The sequence below is a fragment of the Cervus canadensis genome, chromosome 6 (assembly GCF_019320065.1).
Source record: "Cervus canadensis isolate Bull #8, Minnesota chromosome 6, ASM1932006v1, whole genome shotgun sequence".
Lineage (NCBI taxonomy): Eukaryota > Metazoa > Chordata > Mammalia > Artiodactyla > Cervidae > Cervus > Cervus canadensis.
This window is the reverse complement of record NC_057391.1, coordinates 25679101-25699325: the sequence shown is the minus strand read 5'-3', so window position 1 is coordinate 25699325 and position 20225 is coordinate 25679101. Positions and strand designations below refer to the sequence as shown.

General features: G+C 38.1%; 1 protein-coding gene across 3 annotated transcripts in view; it reads right to left on the bottom strand.

The window, feature by feature from the left end:
• SLC12A6 (solute carrier family 12 member 6) overlaps window positions 1–20225 on the bottom strand; it is an 88039-nt gene that overhangs the window by 32266 nt on the left and 35548 nt on the right. For 2 of the 3 annotated variants that reach the window (XM_043471371.1, XM_043471373.1), the window contains exon 2: window positions 3364–3408. The exons of the other annotated variant lie outside the window; for it this stretch is intronic. In XM_043471371.1, coding sequence (XP_043327306.1) covers window positions 3364–3408 — 45 coding nt within the window. The remainder of the gene's footprint in view (window positions 1–3363; window positions 3409–20225) is intronic. 3 annotated transcript variants of the gene reach the window in all.

Below are 20225 nucleotides of genomic sequence, written 5' to 3'. Positions count from 1 at the left end.
CAACCTATGCAGTACTGTAGTATTTACTATTGAAAAATATCCATGTTTAAGAGGACCAGTGCAGTTCAAACCCAAATTGTAAGGGTCAAGTGTATATTGCCTGATTCAGACTGCTAATATTTCATTTAGGATGTTTGTATCTGTGTTCATAAGTAAAATTGGTCTATAGTGTTCTCACATTGTCATTGTTAAGTTTTGGTATCAAGGTTATGCTAGTTTCAAATTGAGCAGAGAAGTGTCTACTTGCTTTTCTGTTCCTTGAGAGAAACTGTAGAAGAGAAATTATTTTGCTTTGAATGTTTGATAAAAACTGTAAGAACACCAGGGCCCACTGTTCATTTGCTTGCTTGCTTTCTAAAATGTTTTAAATGGAAAATGACACACACATAAAATTTCATGAATTGTCAGCATACACTTAATTCTTTATCACAACTGCAGTTTCACCCATCTGTACATCTCCTCAGCCTGACCCTGTGTTTTGCAAGAGATCTGATGAGTCAGTGGAAACAGTAGATACATTAAAATAACTTTACCCTGTCGAAAGGAAAGCATTTAGAAGATTTGAAAGATCCTATTATAAACTCCATTCACCAGGCAAGGCAACTGAAGCAGTTTTTCACCTACTGGGACAAATTATCCTAAGTGAGATTTTTTATAGAATCTGGCAAGATTTTAATTCAAGCTACCAATGCCTTTTCTGAGGAATCATAAGATGATTAGATTAGAAGATATAACAATAAATTGTCTTTCACTCTTTTGCAACTCCAAAAATAAAAAAATAAACCAGTAAGGGGAAAACCCTGGAGGTCCAGTGGTTAGAACTCTGCTCTTTCACTGCTGAAGGTGTGGGTTCAATTCCTCATTGGGATTTCACAAGCCGCCGGCATGGCCAATAAATAAATAAATAAAAATAAACCAGTACAGATTTTGAGGTTGTAGCTAAATATACTTAGAACAGGAGACAGAGGATGACCATATCAATAGCATGAGAAAAAAGGAGAATATAATCTAACCTAATGAACCTAGGAGAAAGAACCCAGGGTCGAAGGATGAACTTAACCTAAACTGGATAAATTCCCAGGTTTATTTAAAAGTGAATGCAACTGTAGGTTGCCAAATGAGATTAATGTCTGGAGCAGCCTCTTTGCAAATCCTAGGGGTTTTAGATAATACTGAGAGAACTCTTTATGATCGCATACTATTTCTTTTCACCTATAATTAATTTATCTACTATCTTTTACTACAAAGTGCTTACTTGGAAACAAAACCCAGCTTAGTAGCATCGGAATGGTACCAACTCCCCTGACTGTTCATTTCATTAGCTAAGTCCTCCTCTATCTCCATTACACACGTGTGTTCCTGCTCAGATGATGAACCACTCTTCAAATGCCTCTACCTGTCAGGAGGTATCAGAGACAGAGCAATTTAACAGTTTAGGGGGAACTGTACTCCTCATGATCTACCAAAATCTTCTATGAAATCAATCATTCCTGGTTCAAATATGAAATTTTTATACTAAGAAGACTAATTTTGAATAGTTTAAATAAAATAAAAGTATAAAAAAGAGAATAGTGACAGCCCTAATACCACAAGGCTACATATTTAAAAGTATTTTTTACACTTTATTCATTTAAAATATATATTTAAAAGTACTTAATTCACTCATAATTAAAGAGGTACAAATAAAAACTAGAGGTGCCATTTCACCTACTAAAGAAAAAATGTTAATATTGATAACACCTACTTTTGATGATAGGGAGCTTAGTATGTGTCCATACTCTTTATCGGTGGGTTTAAGCTGATGTATCTTCTTGAAAATATATGTACCTTTTGACCCACTGTTGGGAATTAAGGAATTTATCCGACCAGGGATCAAACCCATGCTCCCTGCATTAGAAGCAGAGAGTCCTAACCACTGGATTGCCAGGGAAGTATCAATCACACATTTTTATATTAAATACTATGATTATCTTTTTTCCTTTTTCTATCAGTGGAGTTACACGGTATGGATCATTCTGTGATTTCCTGTTTTTCACTTAATATTTTATCTTGGACATCTTAGTACATAAAGATCTGCCTCTTCTGTTTGTAGTAGAAAAGTATTTTATTTATGTGTATACTATAATTTTATTTATGAGTATTTAAGTTATTTCCAGGTGTTTACTGCTATATTGCAATGAACATCTTGTTCATATATACTTGCACTCTCACTGCCAGTATATTTAAGTATACAAAGAGATAAGTATACATCTGTATAGATACATCTACACAGATCTATACAGTATATCTGTACAGTGTAACTCCACTGACAGAAAAAGGAAAAGACATAGTCACAGGAAAAGAAGGGGACGACAGAGGATGAGATGGTTGGATGGCATCACTGACTCAATGGACATGAGTCTAAGCAAGCTCCGGGAGATGGCGAAGGATAGGGAAGCCTGGCATGCTGCAGTCCCTGGGGTCGCAGAGAGTCGGACACGACTGAACAACAACAAAAATACTTAATATAATGTGTAACTGAGACTTCCCTGGCAGTCCAGAGGTTAGGATTCCCTGCTTCTAATGCAGGGAGCCCAGGTTTGATCCCTGGTCAGGAAACTAAGATGCCACACACCATGAGGCCAAAATAAATAACTGATAAATTAAAAAGCAAGAGAAAATGTGTAATTAAAAACTTCTGTAAGAATTCACAATAAAGTATCTATAGCAAGTTTACCTTGGGGGAGCAGAGGTGAGATGGGATATTTTACAGGACTTCTGCATTTTATATATATATAAATATAAATATTTACTTTTTATATTATTTTAATTCCTTTCATTCCAGAGTATGTTTTTATATTTGAAAAATTCATCACTTTTGAGATGGCAATTTCTTATCAAATTACAAGTTTACTGCAATTTAAGTAAGTGATACCTAAAAGAAATCAATTCATTTCCATAACTTATTTCACAGATAAGGAATTTGAACATCAGTTTCTTTAGCTTGCTGAATGAAGGCTGTGCTGTTCATGAGGTACTTTTGAGAATTAAAATGAAGGTGATCACAAGATATTACAGAATATTGTATCTTCTTTTCAAAATTATCTTGGAAAAAAGAAGCTCTAACTCTTACAGACCTTTTTTAAAACCACAGACCATGTAAAATTACTTTTTAATGTAACTAAATTGAGTCTTAACAATCAACTACAGAATAGATTCCTAAAACTTACCAAGTTGGGAATAGAAACATCAGGAAAAGAAGCTGAGGAGTGAAAAGTGGAAAAGGGGTACAGAAAACAGAATTAGAGAAGGGAATAATATCTCTTAGTATAAGCAGGAAAAGGATGACTTTAGAGAGAGTGAGCCCCCACAGAAATACTGTACCTAACAGCTGGCTGTGTTCCCCTGTGATGGAGTTCTGACTCGGGTCTGAAAAACAAACAATTGAAAAGAAAAGAAAAATGAATGAACAAAACAAATAATTTCTTAAAAATCAGCAACAAAAGTCAACCAAGGAAATAAGCAAAAAAAAAAAATAATAATAATGCTCAAGAAACAATAATGAAAGGATAATAAAAATATGACTATTATGAAAAACAATCCCACAGCTTCCTTAAAAAGTTAAACAGATTTGCCGTGTGACTCCTGGTACACACACAAACGAACTGCAAACAGGGACTCAGATCCTTGTAGAGCAATGTTTACAGCAGTGTTATCCACAACAGCCAAGGGTGGAAATAATGCAAGTTACCTCCAAACACAAATGGGTAAACAAAATGTGGTATAGGTGGTCCTTGACTTACAAAGGCTTAAGATTTTTTGATTTCATGATGGTGCAAAAGCAATATGCATTCAGTAGAAACCATATTTCAAATTCTGATCTTTTCTCAGGCTAGTGATATGCAGTACAATATTCTTTTGTGATGCTGGGCAGGGCAGCACGCAGCAACTCCCAGTCAGACACGTAATCAATAGGATAAACAACCATAACAACAATTCTGTACCCAGACAATCTGTTCTCTACTTTCAGTACAGTATTCAATAAATTACATGAGATGTTCAACACACAGTTATAGAACAGGCTTTGTGTTAGACGATTTTGCCCAATCTGTGGGCATAAGTATTCTGAGCTTAAGATAGGCTAGGCTAAATTATGATGTGTGGTAGGTAGGTATAGTAAATGCACTCCAAGTTACAGTATTTTTAATTTAGGAAGGGTTTATTGGGATGTAACCCTACTGTATGTCAAAAAAGATTTGTATATATACACACTGGGATATTATTCAGTCATAAAAAGGAATCAAGTTCTGATACACGCACATATACCCTGAAAACATTACACTAAGGGGAAAAAGCCAGAAGCAGAAGAACAAATACTGTATGATTCCATTTATATGAAATATCTAGAAAAGGCAAATTGGCAAATTTCCAAAGATAGAAAATAGGTTAGAGGTTAGCAGGGGCTGGGGACTGGAGGTGTAGTTGGGAATACGATGTTATTATTTAATAAGTTGTAAAAGAATTTCAATCTAAAATAGAACTGGAGCATATAAAATGGCAAGACTCATCCATGTGCCCTCAGGAAAACAAAACTTAAAGACTAAGAGGCTGATTTCCCCAAAATGCCTGACTTACAGAAACAAAATTTTCTCAGATGATGGGGGGTTGATCAGAGGCCTCATTTCAACCCTGGTAAAGTTTTGCCAGAGGCATCAACAAGAGATGACCCAAGTTGGGTTACTCTCACAAAGTGGGCTGAACAGAACTTTGTGTGACTAGACTAATTAATTCTGTCTTCTCAGGACGTTTTCAAGGCTTATCTCTGTTTTTTATTTTAACTGACTCAAACTGAACTCTCCCCTCTTTACATTCCCTGCCCATAAATACAACCTTTCCTAAACTTTGACCAGACTCATCTATAGCTTACTAGTTTGCTTGTCCCAAATTGCAACTCCCTATGCTATTACTGAATAAGCTCATCTTTTCTAGCTTGCCTCAGTTTACCTCTTCATTTAGGTCAGAGTACAGAGTTTCTTTTCTTTTTGACAACACTGCACAGCATGTGGAACTTCCCTGACTGGGAGACGAGGGATCAAACCTGTGTCCCCTGCAGTGGAAGCATGGAGTCTTAACCACTGGACCACCAGGGAAGACCTAGAGTTTCTTTTAAAAAAAAAATTTTTGGCTATGCAGTGCAGTTTGTGGGATCTTATTAGTTCTCTGAACAGGGATCAAACCCAGGCCCACCCACAGCAGTTGAAAGCATGAAGTTCTAACCACTGGACCGTCAGAGAATTCCGAGAAGACACAGTTTCTCTGTTTAGGGTGGTGAGAAATTTTGGAAACACTGGTAATGGTTGCACAACACTGTGAATGTATTTAATGTCACTGCACTAAAAAATGGCTAAAATGGTACAATAGCAAGTTTTGTGTTATATATATTTTTCTATAATAAAAAGTAAATTAAAAAATAATCACACAAATTTAGCCAATCAATATTAGTTCCATAAAGTAGAAGAATGATTCAGGACCTATGACATGAATTACATTTTCTCTTTAATGATCAAAGAATATGTAGCCATAGCAGCTGCAAGTCAAGACATAAGTAAAGCATTCATTACTACCAGCAGATATGTTCCAATTTGACTTTAAGATAAAATGACTAAACTGGCTTTTATAAATATCTCTTTCTTCAGTATTCTGTGATAAAATTAGTGACAATAAACCAAGTTCTTAATCTAAAAGATACTGACAATTGCCAATTAACAACTTGCTTATTTCAAAGGCTTATAAAGCGTTAAAAGCTCAATAAGGAAAAGACTCTGAGCTCCACTTTCCTCAAAGGGTAAATCTCTTGAAATATAATAGAGAATTACATCTGGATTTCTTGAATGTGTTTGGGGAATGTATAATTATGGCTGATTTGTGTTGTTGTATGGCAGAAACCAACAATACATTGTAAAAATTAAAAAACAAAAAATAATATTAAAAAAATAATTTTAGACCAGGGGTCTATGAACAATGGAGAAAAAAATTACATCTTCATTGTCACTAACCTCTAATTGAAGTTGGGTGTTTTTCTCAAATATGATGCAGGCAACAAACTACATAAAAAAAAATTACCGGTGATTTTGTCAACAATAACTGATATTTTCATATCACATTACAGTTGTATATACCTCATAATATCTTTTAGGTTCCACACTACTTTGAAATTATGGTAGTCATTAGAGTGCCTGCTAGGTTTAAACAGGCTTAAGACTGCCAAAGAGGTCCAAGACACAAAAAACATTAAGAATTGCTATTTTAAACAAAATTCAAATAACATTTTCCATGGTGTTTCTAAATATAAATGTATATACATAATTAAATCTAACACTAAGCAGCCCAGACAGATCCAATCAGAAACTATACAAATTCTGATTTCTGATGTATACAGTATATATTAGAATATATTCTACATAATATAATCAAGGAAGACATAACACAGAAATCTGATTCTTAGAACTAAAGTTTTAAATGGTATGTGAGCATTTAATGATATATTTTGAGAAGATTTTCTTCCATAATTTTGTTTTAAGAGAAATTTCAAATTTTTAAAAGATATTTTCCCCAACATGCTAGAAAATGATTTTTCAGTTTTTAACTTAAACCAGTTTTATTTCCTATCTAAATAAAGAATATGGGTTGTTTTTGTACATAAGACAAAAGTAGGACTAACAGTTCTATAGCATATTAACATATCACACAAGCTCTCTCTCTCTGTCTCACACACACACACACACACACACACACACACACACACGGGATGAGAGGGTAACAGGTAGGAAGGCCAGAGGTCTCCAAGAGGCAGGAGGAAATAAACTGCAAGTGGTAGACTTATTTTTTCCTTCTCTACACAAAATTAAAAGAAGTTTCTTTTAATTCTGTGTTGTAGACACCTGGTTCTGCAGGAACTTTTCTCAAACCTTGAGCTAAACAATGCATTTTTCTTATGGAAATGTTTTTCTTAAGCTATTTTAATGAAACTATGTATTTGCTTTGGGATCTGCCTTTCTTCAAAACGGTTCTGCCTCAGTTCAGTTCAGTTGCTCAGTCATGTCCGACTCTTTGTGACCCCATGGACTACAGCACGCCAGGCTTCCCGGTCCATCACCAACTCCCGGAGGTTGCTCAAACTCATGTCCATTGAGTTGGTGATGCCATCCCACTATCTCATCCTCTGTCGTCCCCTTCTCCTGCCCTCAATCTTTCCCCGCATCAGGGTCTTTTCCAATGAGTCAGCTCTTCGCATCAGGTGGCCAAAGTACTGGAGTTGCAGCTTCAACATCAGTCCTTCCAATGAATATTCAGGACTGATTTCATTTAGGATGGACTGGTTTGATCTCCTTGCAGTACAAGGGACTCTCAAGAGTCTTCTCCAACACCACAGTTCAAAAGCATCAATTCTTCGGTGCTCAGCTTCCTTTATAGTCCAACTCTCACATCCATACATGACTACTGGAAAAACCATAGCTTTGACTAGATGGACCTTTGCTGGCAAAGTTATGTCTTTGCTTTTTAATGCGCTGTCTCTAGGTTGGTCATAACTTTTCTTCCAAGGAGCAAGTGTCTTTTAAAAATTTCATGGCTGCAGTCACCATCTGCAGGGACTCTGGAGTCCCCAAAAATAAAGTCTCTCATTGTTTCCACTGTTTCCCCATCTATTTGCCATGAAGGGATGGGACCAGATACCATGATCTTAGTTTTCTGAATGTCCGCCTAAGACTAACTTCTTTTCTCTAACCTTGGGCTGATAACAGCGCAACAAACGAGTATTCACGTCAATTGTCTTACGGCCGGGGATGACACAGCTTGTGCCAGTCTACCTCAAAAACGCACACCGTGGGAGAGAAAGCAACAGTCAGTTGCACAGTCATGTCCAACTCTGTGCGACCCCACGGACTGTAGCCCACCTGGCTCCTCTGTCCAAGGAATTCTCCAGGCAAGAACACTGGAGTGAGTTGCCATTTCCTTCTCCGGGGGATTTTCCCAACCCAGGCATCAAAGCTGGGTCTCCTGCATTGCAGGCAGATTCCTTACCAACTGAGCCACCAGGGAAGCCCCTTGTGGGAGAGGGGCCTGGTGAAACTCCCTTAGCCGTGAGGTCTCTCTCTCATTAGCCGCTTTCTAACAGAAATAAAACGCCTTGCTAAAAATTAGCAAGGGGCATTCTTTCTGCCCTCTTCTGATGTCTATGTCAGAAGCTTTCCCTATCTCTTTTATACTTGAATAAAATTCTGTTACACAAAAAGCTCCAAGTGGTCAAGCCTGGGCTCTGGCCCCAGATTGAAATCCTCTCCTCTGGAGGTCACAAATCCCATTGCAATACACAGCTCACGGCAACCACCTTTCACTATCATTACAGAGAAACAGGTATATAAGTAACATGAAAGAAGAGCAGAGAAAGAATCATATGATTTCAGAACCAGAAGAGCCTTGGTCATCATCTAGATATACTCCAGTGCTTCTAAAGGAAAAGTTGCAGAAAAGTTATTAGCATCATCTGTTTTCTTCCTAAAACTATACCAACAATCCTTCTGAAGATTCTGACTCCCAGATACTGTCACTAAGAGGAATGCCTTTATCCATCAGGTGTGCTGGGACAGAACAAAGCTGAGCACCTTGGATTTTAACATATATAACTGGCAAGATGAACGCTTGGGTTAATGAATGACCAGAGACACACCACACTAGGACAAAGAAGAAAGGCTGGAGACACAGTCATGACGTTTGAGAACCTGTGTGCATGCTTCTTAACACTCTTAATTCTCATTTCCTTGTTCTAAAATAAAGTACAACAGCCTAAAACAAGTTATCTGGAATCGCCAGGGCATGTATCTATGAAAAAAAAAATCTCAGATAACTCAGACAGAATAGGTATGATTTCAGAGGGGGTTATATAAATGACTTTTTCTTTAAAAGAATTACCACTTTCTTCACTGTATATTTTCTTGCCTTCTGAGATGTGCACACATGATTACATGCATTTTCTAGTTAAGCCAAGACTTTTCCCTTGAACATTCTCCTATACAGTCAGTCCTCTATTTCTGAGGGATGAGGGTGGGAGTGGAGTGGAACCTACAGATTTGGAGGGCCAACTACACTACACCATTTTATATAAGGGATCTGAGCATCTGCGCATTCTGGTATTCCAGGGGTAGTGGAGAGGGTACTGGAACCAATCCCACCTGGATTCTAATGGACGACTATATTTAAGATGAGTAAAAATAACTCTACTGTGTAGTTCTTTACAAGTTTTTTCATGTATTATAATTAAAGGGACATAGGGCAATCTTTACTTGATACTTATTTGGTAATATGAAGACTAACTCCCAAGGACCTGCAAATAAATGCTTCATTAATATATGTAAAAGCTGAAACAAGGGCAAATCTAGGGGTAAACAAGCTCATGAACTGACTGGAATGAAGCTAGCTATGGTAGTAAAAAAAAAAAAATCACAATTGGTAAATGGGTTTATTAAGTTGAAGGGTGTTTTTAGGCATGCAATCCAAATTGTGTTCAACAATACTCTGAGATATGTCTGGGCACCTTTGTATTGTTCTGTATCTGAACTCTCCCATTCAACATTTTTTCTGTCTGTGTCACTAATGAGGGCACACCCAACCCAAGTTTGCCTAATACTGGGAGTTGTCCAAAATATTACTCAAAATGGTATCTGTTTTAACCAAATTACTTCCTGTAATAAGAACAATCTGCCAATAATGTAACTATTTTAACCCTTTGACGGCCTTCCTAAATTAAGCTATTTCTAAGTCATAATACAACCAGATTATATACAAAAGCCTGTGAAACTCTATAGATAAAAGGACAGTTCAAATACAAAATAGAAACATATACCTTTTCACAATGGGTAAATGGCATCAGAAAAGTGAACTGAAATTATTTCCTTGGAACTATAATGATACAGTGGTTTTATAAAATGGGCACTTGCTCAATATATTTGGTTTATCCCGGGCAAATGGTAAAAAGCAGAGATTTTATTTCTTGCCATCTGCCTCAGAGAATAGAGAGGAAAAAAAAAATGATTGTGGGTGGTATTCCCTTACAAAACTGCCTCTCTATAAACAGTTTTTCTGAAAAGCCTTATTATCTCCCTTAGTTTGCCCACAGCAATAGTCTTTTTCTGAATTTCCTTTGATAATCATTTCATCTACCATTCTTGGCAGAGAATTTCAAGCAAATGAAAGCTAATCTACATTGTGCATCTAAATATCACTGTACATTTTAGTCATTAAAGATAGAATCAGTAATTTCATTAAAATAACACAATCAATAATAGAAACTATTGCCTAAACATGTAGAAAAAGAAGTAGGCATGACCAAGGGCAGCAGAAATTATTTAAAGACACCAAATACCTGAAATCATCAGTCTTAACACATTTCTAATTTTTTCAATTCCAATTTTAAGAAAACCAAAGCAGCAGCATCATCATAAGAAGCCATTTGGACTCAAAATTAGGTAAAGATGATTAAAGATGAAATCAAAGACAATTACTCTAACATTCACATTTATTAGATTCTGCCTCTATTTTGAGTAACTTCCAATTTTGATGGGAAACTTAGGAGGGAAAACAAGTTGATATAAAGTAAAATTTGAAAAACCTATCCTCTTTACATAGACCTTGAACTGACTGCAATGAAACTAAACAGAACTAAAAAAATTCACATGTGATTAATTGGGTATAAATAAATAGACGGGTGACAAAATCAGGGAGTTTTAGGCAAAGTAATTAAGTAGTAAGATGGAAATGTAGAGCACTGCCTACAAAAAGTTACTAAATCATTAGTTATTTATGCCTGGTGTGTACCCCATAAAGGAAAATCAAGAGATCCTTTTTGCTTTTTTTTAATGTAATAAAAATATAACTTTAAAAAGATATTTAGAAACATCTGCCAAAAAAAGATGGTATCTACTGGGATACTGTTGAAGCAGAGTAGGACCCTGGAGGGGCTCCTGGGCATGGGAGTCTTTCAGTTCAGCCTCCATGACCTTCCCTGAGTTCCAGAGGGCAGGTTCAAACAGTTGCCTGTCTGGGAAGGGAAGGGATGCAGAGTCAAGAGAGAACAGCCAGAAGACAACAGTGCAGCCTTGGGGGCAGGGCATAAGAGCAGCTACACAAAGGCCTTAGAATGGGAATAAGCTTGGCATGTTTGGGAAACAATGTGACCAACATACAGAGTAGGAAAGCGGTTTTTAGAGAAAGAAAGGTCAGCAAATTAGGGGGCAGAGACATCTTGCAGTACCGCAGACTATGGGAAAGAGTATGATAAGAAAATGGTATGAGATAGCTGGAAAGGTTTTAAAGAGCAGCATGACAGGTCTGATCAACTTTTAGAAGATGGAGGCTACTGGCTGAAAAGAGGACTGTAGCAGGAGCAAGAGTAGAAATGGGAGAACCAACTAGAAGTCCACTGTAGAAATCTTAGAAAGGTATGATTAGGACAGTAATGAAGACGGTAAAAGTTGAGAGCCTGACGATATCTTCTGCAATGAGGGCTCATGAGTTAGTCTTCAAAGGTAATGTTCCTGTGACTTTAAGTTTGGTAGCCCTTTTCATTTTTCTATTCAATAAATATTTTTTGGGCACCTTCTACAGGTGAGCCTTCCCTGATAGCTCAGTTGGTGAAGAATCCGCATGTAATGCAGGAGACCTCGGTTCAATGCCTGGGTCGGGAAGATCCACTGGAGAAGGATTAGGCTACCCACTCCAGTATTCTTGGGTTTCCCTTGTGGCTCAGCTGGTAAAGAATCTGCCTGCAATGCGGGAGACCTGAATTTGATCCCTGGGTTAGGAAGATCCCCTGGAGAAGGAAAAGGCTATTCTGGCCTGGAGAATTCCATGGACTGTATAGTCCATGGGGTTGCAAAGAGTCAGACACAACTGAATGACTTTCACTCACTACATGTGAAACACTGCTAATTACTAGAAATGTAACAATAAAAATCCCTGCCATCAAAGAGCTTACATGTTAGCGGAGAAGAGAAAAACAAACAAGCTAAGTGTCAAAAGTAATAAGAAAACATAAAAGAAAAGCAGAGTAAGAATAGAGAGGATTAGTGGGGGGATGGTTTGTGTGCTAATTTATAATTTAGACACTGAATCTAAAAAATGTCTGTCAGATAATGTGACATTTGACCAGAAACTTATCTGCAATAACAGTGCAGGCAAAGGGAACAGTTAGTGCAAAGACCCTGAAGCAGGTACCTGTTGGCTTAATCAATAAACAGCAAGGAAGCTAAGTTACACAACAGAATAGCAAGATAAAAGTGGTAAGATGTGGGATAAGAGATGGATGTGTGTCAGGGGCAGGGGCACAGATCATGTGGAGCCTTGTTGGGACACAGTAGGGACTTTTACTTTGAGTGAGCAAGAAATCCATTGGAAGGTTTTGATTTGTATTTTAATATGACCACTCTAGCTGGAGAACAGACTGCAGGAGGCAAGTTGAGGAAGCAGAAAATTGTTAGAAGGCTTTTACAATGGTCCCAGAAAAGATAATGGTAGTGTGGATCTGCTCAGTGGTAGAGGAGGTGCTGAGAAGTAATCAGATGCTGGGTGTGTATCGATGGAAGGATTCACAAGATTAGCATGCTGATGACTGCACATGGGAAAGCGGTAAAGAAAGGAGTCAAAGTTTTTTCCAACAATTACATGAACAGAGATGCCATCTACTGAGTTGTGGAAAACTGAGAGAAGAGCAATGATGGTGAAGTTTTAAAGACACCTAAAACTGCTAGATACTGTGAGGAATAAAAGAATGAGCATATTTCTAACATTAAGAAGCTCATAATTTTGTCGAAGAGTCAAATTCAACATAAAAAACTGAAAAAAGAATCCCTCTGCCATTCTGGGCATGAGACGATATAGTGAAGCCCATGTGGTTATGGAATCCAACACAGAGTCAGGGATGAAAGGGTAGAGATATTAGGAAGAGATAAAGATCACCTATGGAAGACGGTAAATATGGTTTAATTTTTACTATCTAAAAATGTTTAGGAACTATACTATTTCACTTTTGCTATTTTTATGTTTTGATTACTTCTGTCAGAACACAAGCACTCAGGGACTTCCCTGGTGGTCAGCTGGTTAAGAATTGCCCTTGTGATGCAGGAGATGCAGGTTCAATGCCTGGCTGGGGAACCAAGATCCCACATGCCATGGAGCAACTAAGTACCGCAACAAGGATCCCACACGCTGCAGCTAAGACCCGACACAGCCAAGTAAATAAATATTAAAAAAAAAAAAAAGAATGAGCACTCATAAATATTTATCATAATTTTATACTAAAGGTTTATTAAATTCATTTGTTCTAAACATCTTGGCAGGTTTTATATCTGCGGTTTCAGGTTATCAGGATGTGACTCCACCTTCTCTCTATACCCTTATCATTAACCCTGTTACCCAGAAGTTGAAGCATTTTATCAAACAGAATTTTCTTATGTCTGTGCTAGAATGTCTGTAACATCTCTTCAGAACTCTATGGTCCCTTTTTTAAACAGGCTTAGAGCCTCTGCTTGGCAACGTTAAAATTTGCTGTGAGCAAAATTAAAATCATTTATATTACATCTATTTTTAGTTTGTATTTTATTTATACAGTGGCAAGCATACTGAGATTTCATTTGGTGGCAAAGTTTCCATATAAAGGAAACCAGAAAACCAGTGGCTCAATGTAAGAAAAAATATTAAATAATGCAAAAATGATATATAAAAATGTAAAGGTTATAAAGGTAGTCTCCAAGAGATTCAATTTAGGGAAATTTTCCTACTATCATCAAAGCAAGCCTACACAGAAACCCTGCAAGAAAGACTTATTTTCGTGTTCCAAAAGAAACTCAGAAAACTGAAACGATGTGCCCAAGTGGTACAGCTGATAATCTATGGTACTGCCTTTAGTGCTGCAAGGCTCCAAAGGAGAAGAGCAACATGGATTGAGTGCAGTAGGAATCTTAAGTAAAACTTTTAAAAACCTTAAAAATCATGGAGAACTCAAAATCACAGAAGAGGAATAAACATGGGACATGTATGGGATCATTTGCTTGGAAGGGTTGATCCCTTAGGAAAAGTCTTAAGACCTCTAAAGGAGACGAAAAGTAACTGAAATTCTCTGTGTGGAAATATAAAAATAAAAGCAGTATTTTAGGTAAGAAAACAAGAGTGCAATATGCAAATGAAATGAATATCAGATTTATCAGAGGCCAAGAAGGTATAATTATTACCAGGCCACTGTAGTTTACCCATGTGCTAACAAGCATCTCTAGCATGATCTCTAGATGGTTGTTATTAGTTCAACCAACACTCGGAATGCCTACTCTGTGTTAGGTGCTATCCTTGGCACTGAGACACCAGTAGTAACCCTTTCTTCTCAATAATCTGGAGAGAAAACATGTGAACGATTATGAAGACAATAAAAATAATTCTTATAGTATGGGTACAAATACTCTGGGAATCAAAAGGTAAGGAAAACAAAATAAAATGGTGATTAGGGGTGGTCAATGGGATAACTGAGCTAAATTTTGAAGGATGGGTAGTTCATTAAAAAGCAGAATGGGTGAGAGAAAATGAACAAGGGGAGACATTCTAGTCAAAGAGATTGACAACAAGGACACAGCTAATGGAGAAATTCTGGAGATAACATGGGAAATATACATCTAATAACATACCTGTATACAATATTAGGTATATACTATATCTAATCTATAATGTTACATAATGTTATTTTAGTCTATAATTGTTGTACAGTCGTTAAGTCATATACAACTCTCTGTGACCACATGGACTGTACCAGGCTCCTCCGTCTTCCACTATCTCCTGGAGTTTGCTCAAATTCATGCCCACTGAGTTAGTGATGCTATTCAACCATCTGATCCTCTGCCACCCCCTTCTCCTTTTACCGTCTATCCTTCCCAGCATGAAGGCCTTTTCCAGTGAGTCTGCTCTTCACATCAGGTGGCCAAAGTATTGATGCTTCAGCTTCAGCATCAGTCCTTCCAATGAATATTCAGGGTTGATTTCCTTTAGGATTGACTGGTTTGATCTTGCTGTCCAAGGGACTGTCAAGTATCTTCTCTAGCATTACAGTTCGAAAGCATCAATTCTTTGGCACTCGGCCTTCTTTATGGTTAACTCTCACACCTGTACATGACTACTGGAAAAATCACAGCTTTGACTAGATGGACCTTTGTCAGCAAAGTGACATCTCTGCTTTTTAATATGCTCTCTAGGTTTGTCATAGCTTTCCTTCCAAGGAGCAAGGATCCTTTAATTTCATGGCTGCAGTCACTGTTCACAGGGATTTTGGAGCCCAAGAAAGTAAAATCTGTCACTGCCATACATATATGTATTGTACCTAATATAAAATATATACCCACTTAACAGGAGAGGAGATTTTAAAAGTTGATTTAAAAAGTGGCTAAGATACAAAGCAGAACCAGTCAGAAGATGTGTTTCCAACTTCTGATTCTTCCCCTTTCTCATTCATCAAATGAGATGGCTTCCATACCAATCTCTTCTTTCCATCACACTGCCATCTATTAGAGTCTCATTATTCATAGCCTGGACCATTGAAATAGTTTAATTAGTCTCCCTGCCACCAATTTTCCCATCTTAAAACAATCCTTCATTTTCCTTATTAATTTTGCCCTTATCAGCTTCTTTATTGTTTAAAAAACACTTTCAAAGACCTCCAAGTGAAAATGCAGGAGTGCCCAACCATTTTGTGAAGGGAAGATGGATTGTTCTCACTTCTTGTTTATATTTTGACATCATGTGGGGTGCTGATTCAAGTCTCTCCAAGAAAAGGAAAGGGCTGCATTTTGCAGGCTCTGTCTCTACTCCTACTGTGAATTTTCTGGTTGGGCATGGTAGTGGTAATGATGGTGGCAGCAGAGGTTAATGGCGTAAGCAGCCATAAATAGATACCAGTTTACAAGTTTGAATCCCTTGGCTTATAGCGTGAACTCCAAAAACCTGATCCTGGCTTTCAAGTTCCTTTATAATCTAGCACTAGTCTACTCCTAACTTTATTGTTTGTTGTTTTTAGTCATGAGCCCTCTGCTCCACACTACCTGGAATGCCTTGAGCCTTGGTTCTAGACACATATATCTTTGTCTGTATCACATGTCATTGCAAGTTTCCCTGTCTACTATCTCCACTTACCTGATTTCTACATCTTTCAAAAGTTCAAATAAAATGCTTCTTCTTTCCTTAGCCCTACTCTGAGCTTTAATTTTCTAAAAGATTTAATCTGCCTCTGAACTGTTGGACATATGCTGCCTTGTATTATATTTTAACTAATCAATATATTAATTCAACAAATACTTCTTAAGCTCCTGTATCTGACTATATGCCAGGCACTGGGGGTTACACAGAGAAGCACAAACACAGTAGCTGCCCTTAAGGGACTTATAGCACACGTGGGTAAGACAAGCATTACTAATAACAACGGGTGTTTAAAGTACTATATTAGGTGTTTATTAGGGATGTGGATGGCTTAGCAGGTAAACAATCCTCTTGCAATGCAGGAGACATAGGAGATGCAAGTTCGATCCCTGGGTTTGGAAGATCCCCTGGAGGAAGAAAATGGCAATCCACTCCAGTATTCTTGCCGAGAAAATCCCAAGGAGAGAGGAGCCTGGCAGGCTATGGTCCACACGGGGTTGCGGAGTTGGACACCACTGAAGCAACTGAGCACAGCACACACAGCACAGGGAGCGTCCACGCCACGCCACGCCACGCCACGTCACGTCACATCACGCCACGCCACGCCACGTCACGTCACGTCACGCCACGTCACGTCACGCCATGCCACGTCACTCAACAGGGAGGCCACGAGGGAAGCAGCGATCCTTGAGCTCAGTCTTCAAAATAAGAGTGACTGTTGGATTGGGATTGGAGGAAAGAACATTTCAGGACTATGAAACAAAATGTGTGGAAACAAAAAAGACATTCAAGAATATTTGCTATGGTGTTTAGTATGTATGAGCAATAGATAGGAAGGCAGTTAAATTAGGATATTCTAGATAATCAAGGTATATGTACGACCTGCCAAACAGTATAGGCTTTATTCTGCAGACAGTGGGGAGATATTAGTGGGTTAACTTAAAGGAGGAAGTAAAAGAATGAGATGTATTAATATATTAGAGAAAACTTCTCCTGGTATTGACTGTAATAGCCGGCTTTTGGAGGCTAGACATGAAATAATGGACTTACTCTGAACCAGTGCAGTCACAGTGAGAGCAGGGAGATGGGGACTGACTTGAGAAATATTTAGGAGACTAAGTAAGCAACAACTGGTAGGAAAGAGGAAGAAGGAGAGGTGGAGGAGAGAGACTAGACAGTTTCATACTTAGTGGGAAGGTTTAAATAAAGTCGAAAAGACAAGAGAGAGGAGGCAAGGGAATTCCCTGGTGATCCGGTGGTTAGGGCTCCATGCTACTACAGCTATCGGCCTGGGTTCAATCTCCAGTATGGGAACTAAGATCCCACAAGCTGAGTGGCATGGCCAAAATCTTTTTTTTTTTAAAAAAAACAGAGAGGCAGCAAGAGAATCTCCGCAGAATCGTGTACAGATGAGCACTGATAAGAAGGAAGAATGTAAAGGGTAAGTATCAAAACAGATGGTGCTAAGAATTGGGGAAGAGGTATTTTGGAAATACATCCTTTATTTAAACTTATATACACTTGCTTATTCAACTTATATGCAGAGTACATCATGCGAAATGCCAGGCTAGATGAATCACAAGCTGGAATCAACACTGCCAGGAGAAATATTAACAATCTCAGATATGCAGATGATACCACTCTAAGGGCCAAAAGCAAAGAGGAATTAAGAAGCCTCTTGATGAGGGTGAGAGGTGAAAAGGCTGGCTTAAAACTCAACATTCAAAAAACTAAGATCACGGCATTCGGCCCCATCACTTCATGGGAAACAGATGGGGGAAAGATGGAAACAGTGATAGCTTTTTTCTTGGACTCCAAAATCACTGTGGACATTGACTGCAGCCATGAAATTAAAAGACACTTGCTCCTTGGAAGGAAAGCTACATGCTACAGTCTGTGGGGTCGCAGAGTCAAACACAACTTAGCGAATAAACAACAACTGCCAAACTGTCAGTCATCTGCTGAACATAAGAGAATAGAGGGTTGGGGGTGCTTAATGAGCATTTTAAGGTTTGTGAGGAACTTCAAGAAAGGAGTTTAACTAGGATCACACAGAACTTTTGAAAAGTGTTAACAGTACAGTTGAGGTGGAAAAGATTAGGAAAAGAAAATAGAACAGGATAAAATAAAATGAATCATTGATACCTTATGTCCTTCTTTGGCTTTATGGATGATCCAAATTACTTTTCATGTACTGTAGAAAAACATATTTCATGTTTTCTTCATTTTTAAAGATTTAAAGGTTTTGGGAGAATAAGGCCCAACAATACAGACTACCTCCTTAACAAAAAGGGATGAGAACTGACCTGAACATCCGAATTGTAAGGAGCCACAGAGCTAAGGAACTAAGGAGCTGAAGCTTTGCATTATGGAGACTAAGAGAACATGGTAAACATTTCTGATATTTTAAGAGCCTGTGTTGGTTTTATGTCACTGGTAAAAAGATAATTGCTTAATGCAAGCTGAATTTAACATTTTCTAGATTTTCAAACATACAGAGAAGTTAAAATAGAAACTCTTGTACAAACTGCACTTTAAAAAGTCTGTTTCTCCTGGTGCACTGGGAAGACCCAGAGGGAGCGGGTAGAGAGGGAAGTGGGAGGGGGGATGGGGATGGGGAATACATGTAAATCCATGGCTAATTCAAGTCAATGTATGACAAAAACCACTACAATACTGTAAACTAATTAGCCTCCAACTAATAAAAATAAATGGAAAAAAAAAGAAAAAAAAAGTCTGTTTCTAACGTATATGTCTGTGAAAATACACATGCACATACACATATCTTTTGACTATCAGTAAATGTGTAATGGTCCTCCATAATCCATTTCACTCCCACCTTGCCCAGTCCAAAGCAACTACTAATCTACTTTCTGTCCTCATAAATTTGCCTATTCTGGACATTTCATACAAGTGAAATCATATGTGGTCTCTAGTGATGGGCTTCTTTTATTTTGTATAATGTTTTTAGGGTTCATATATATTGTAGCAGATAGCTGAGAAAAGAAGAAAAGCTAAAGACAAAGGAGAAAAGGAAAGATATACCCATTTGAATGCAGAGTTTCAAAGAATAGCAAGGAGAGATAAGAAAGCCTTCCTAAGTGATCAATGCAAAGAAATAGAGGAAAACAATAGAAAGGGAAAGACTAGAGATCTCAAGAAAATTAGAAATACCAAGGGAACATTCATGCAAAGATGAGCACAATAAAGGACAGAAATGGTATGGACCTAACAGAAGCAGGAGATATTAAGAGGTGGCAAGAACACACAGAGTTGAAAGTTAAGTTGCTCAGTTGTGTCTGACTCTTTGCAACCCCATGGACTGTAGCCTACCAGGATCCTCCGTCCATGGGATTTCCCAGGCAAAAGTACTGTAGTGGGTTGCCATTTCCTTCTCCAGGGGATCCTCCCAACCCAGGAATCAAACCCGGGTTTCCCACGTTGTAGGCAGACGCTTTACTGTCTGAGCCACCAGGGAAGTCACACACAGAACTATACAAAAAAAATCTTCATGACCTAGATAACCATGATGGTGTGATCACTCACCTAGAGTCAGACATCCTGGAATGTGCAGTCAAATGGGCCTTAGGAAGCATCATTACAACAAAGCTAGTGGAGGTGATGGAATTCCAGTTGAGCTATTATTTCAAATCCTAAAAGATGATGCTGTGAAAGTGCTACACCCAATATGCCAGCAAAACTGGAAAACTCAGCAGTGGCCAAAGACTGAAAAAGGTCAGTTTCATTCCAATGAAAGGTCAGTTTCATTTCAATCCCAAAGAAAGGCAAGACCAAAGAATGTTCAAACTACTGCACAACTGCAGTCCTCTCACACACTAGACTCCAAGCCAAACTTCAATGGTATATGAACCATGAACTTCCAGATGTTAAGCTGGATTTAGAAAAGGCAGAGGAACCAGACATCAAATTGCCAACATCCATTGCTGCTGCTGCTAAGTCGCTTCAGTCGTGTCCGACTCTGTGTGACCCCACAGACGGCAGCCCACCAGGCTCCCCTGTGC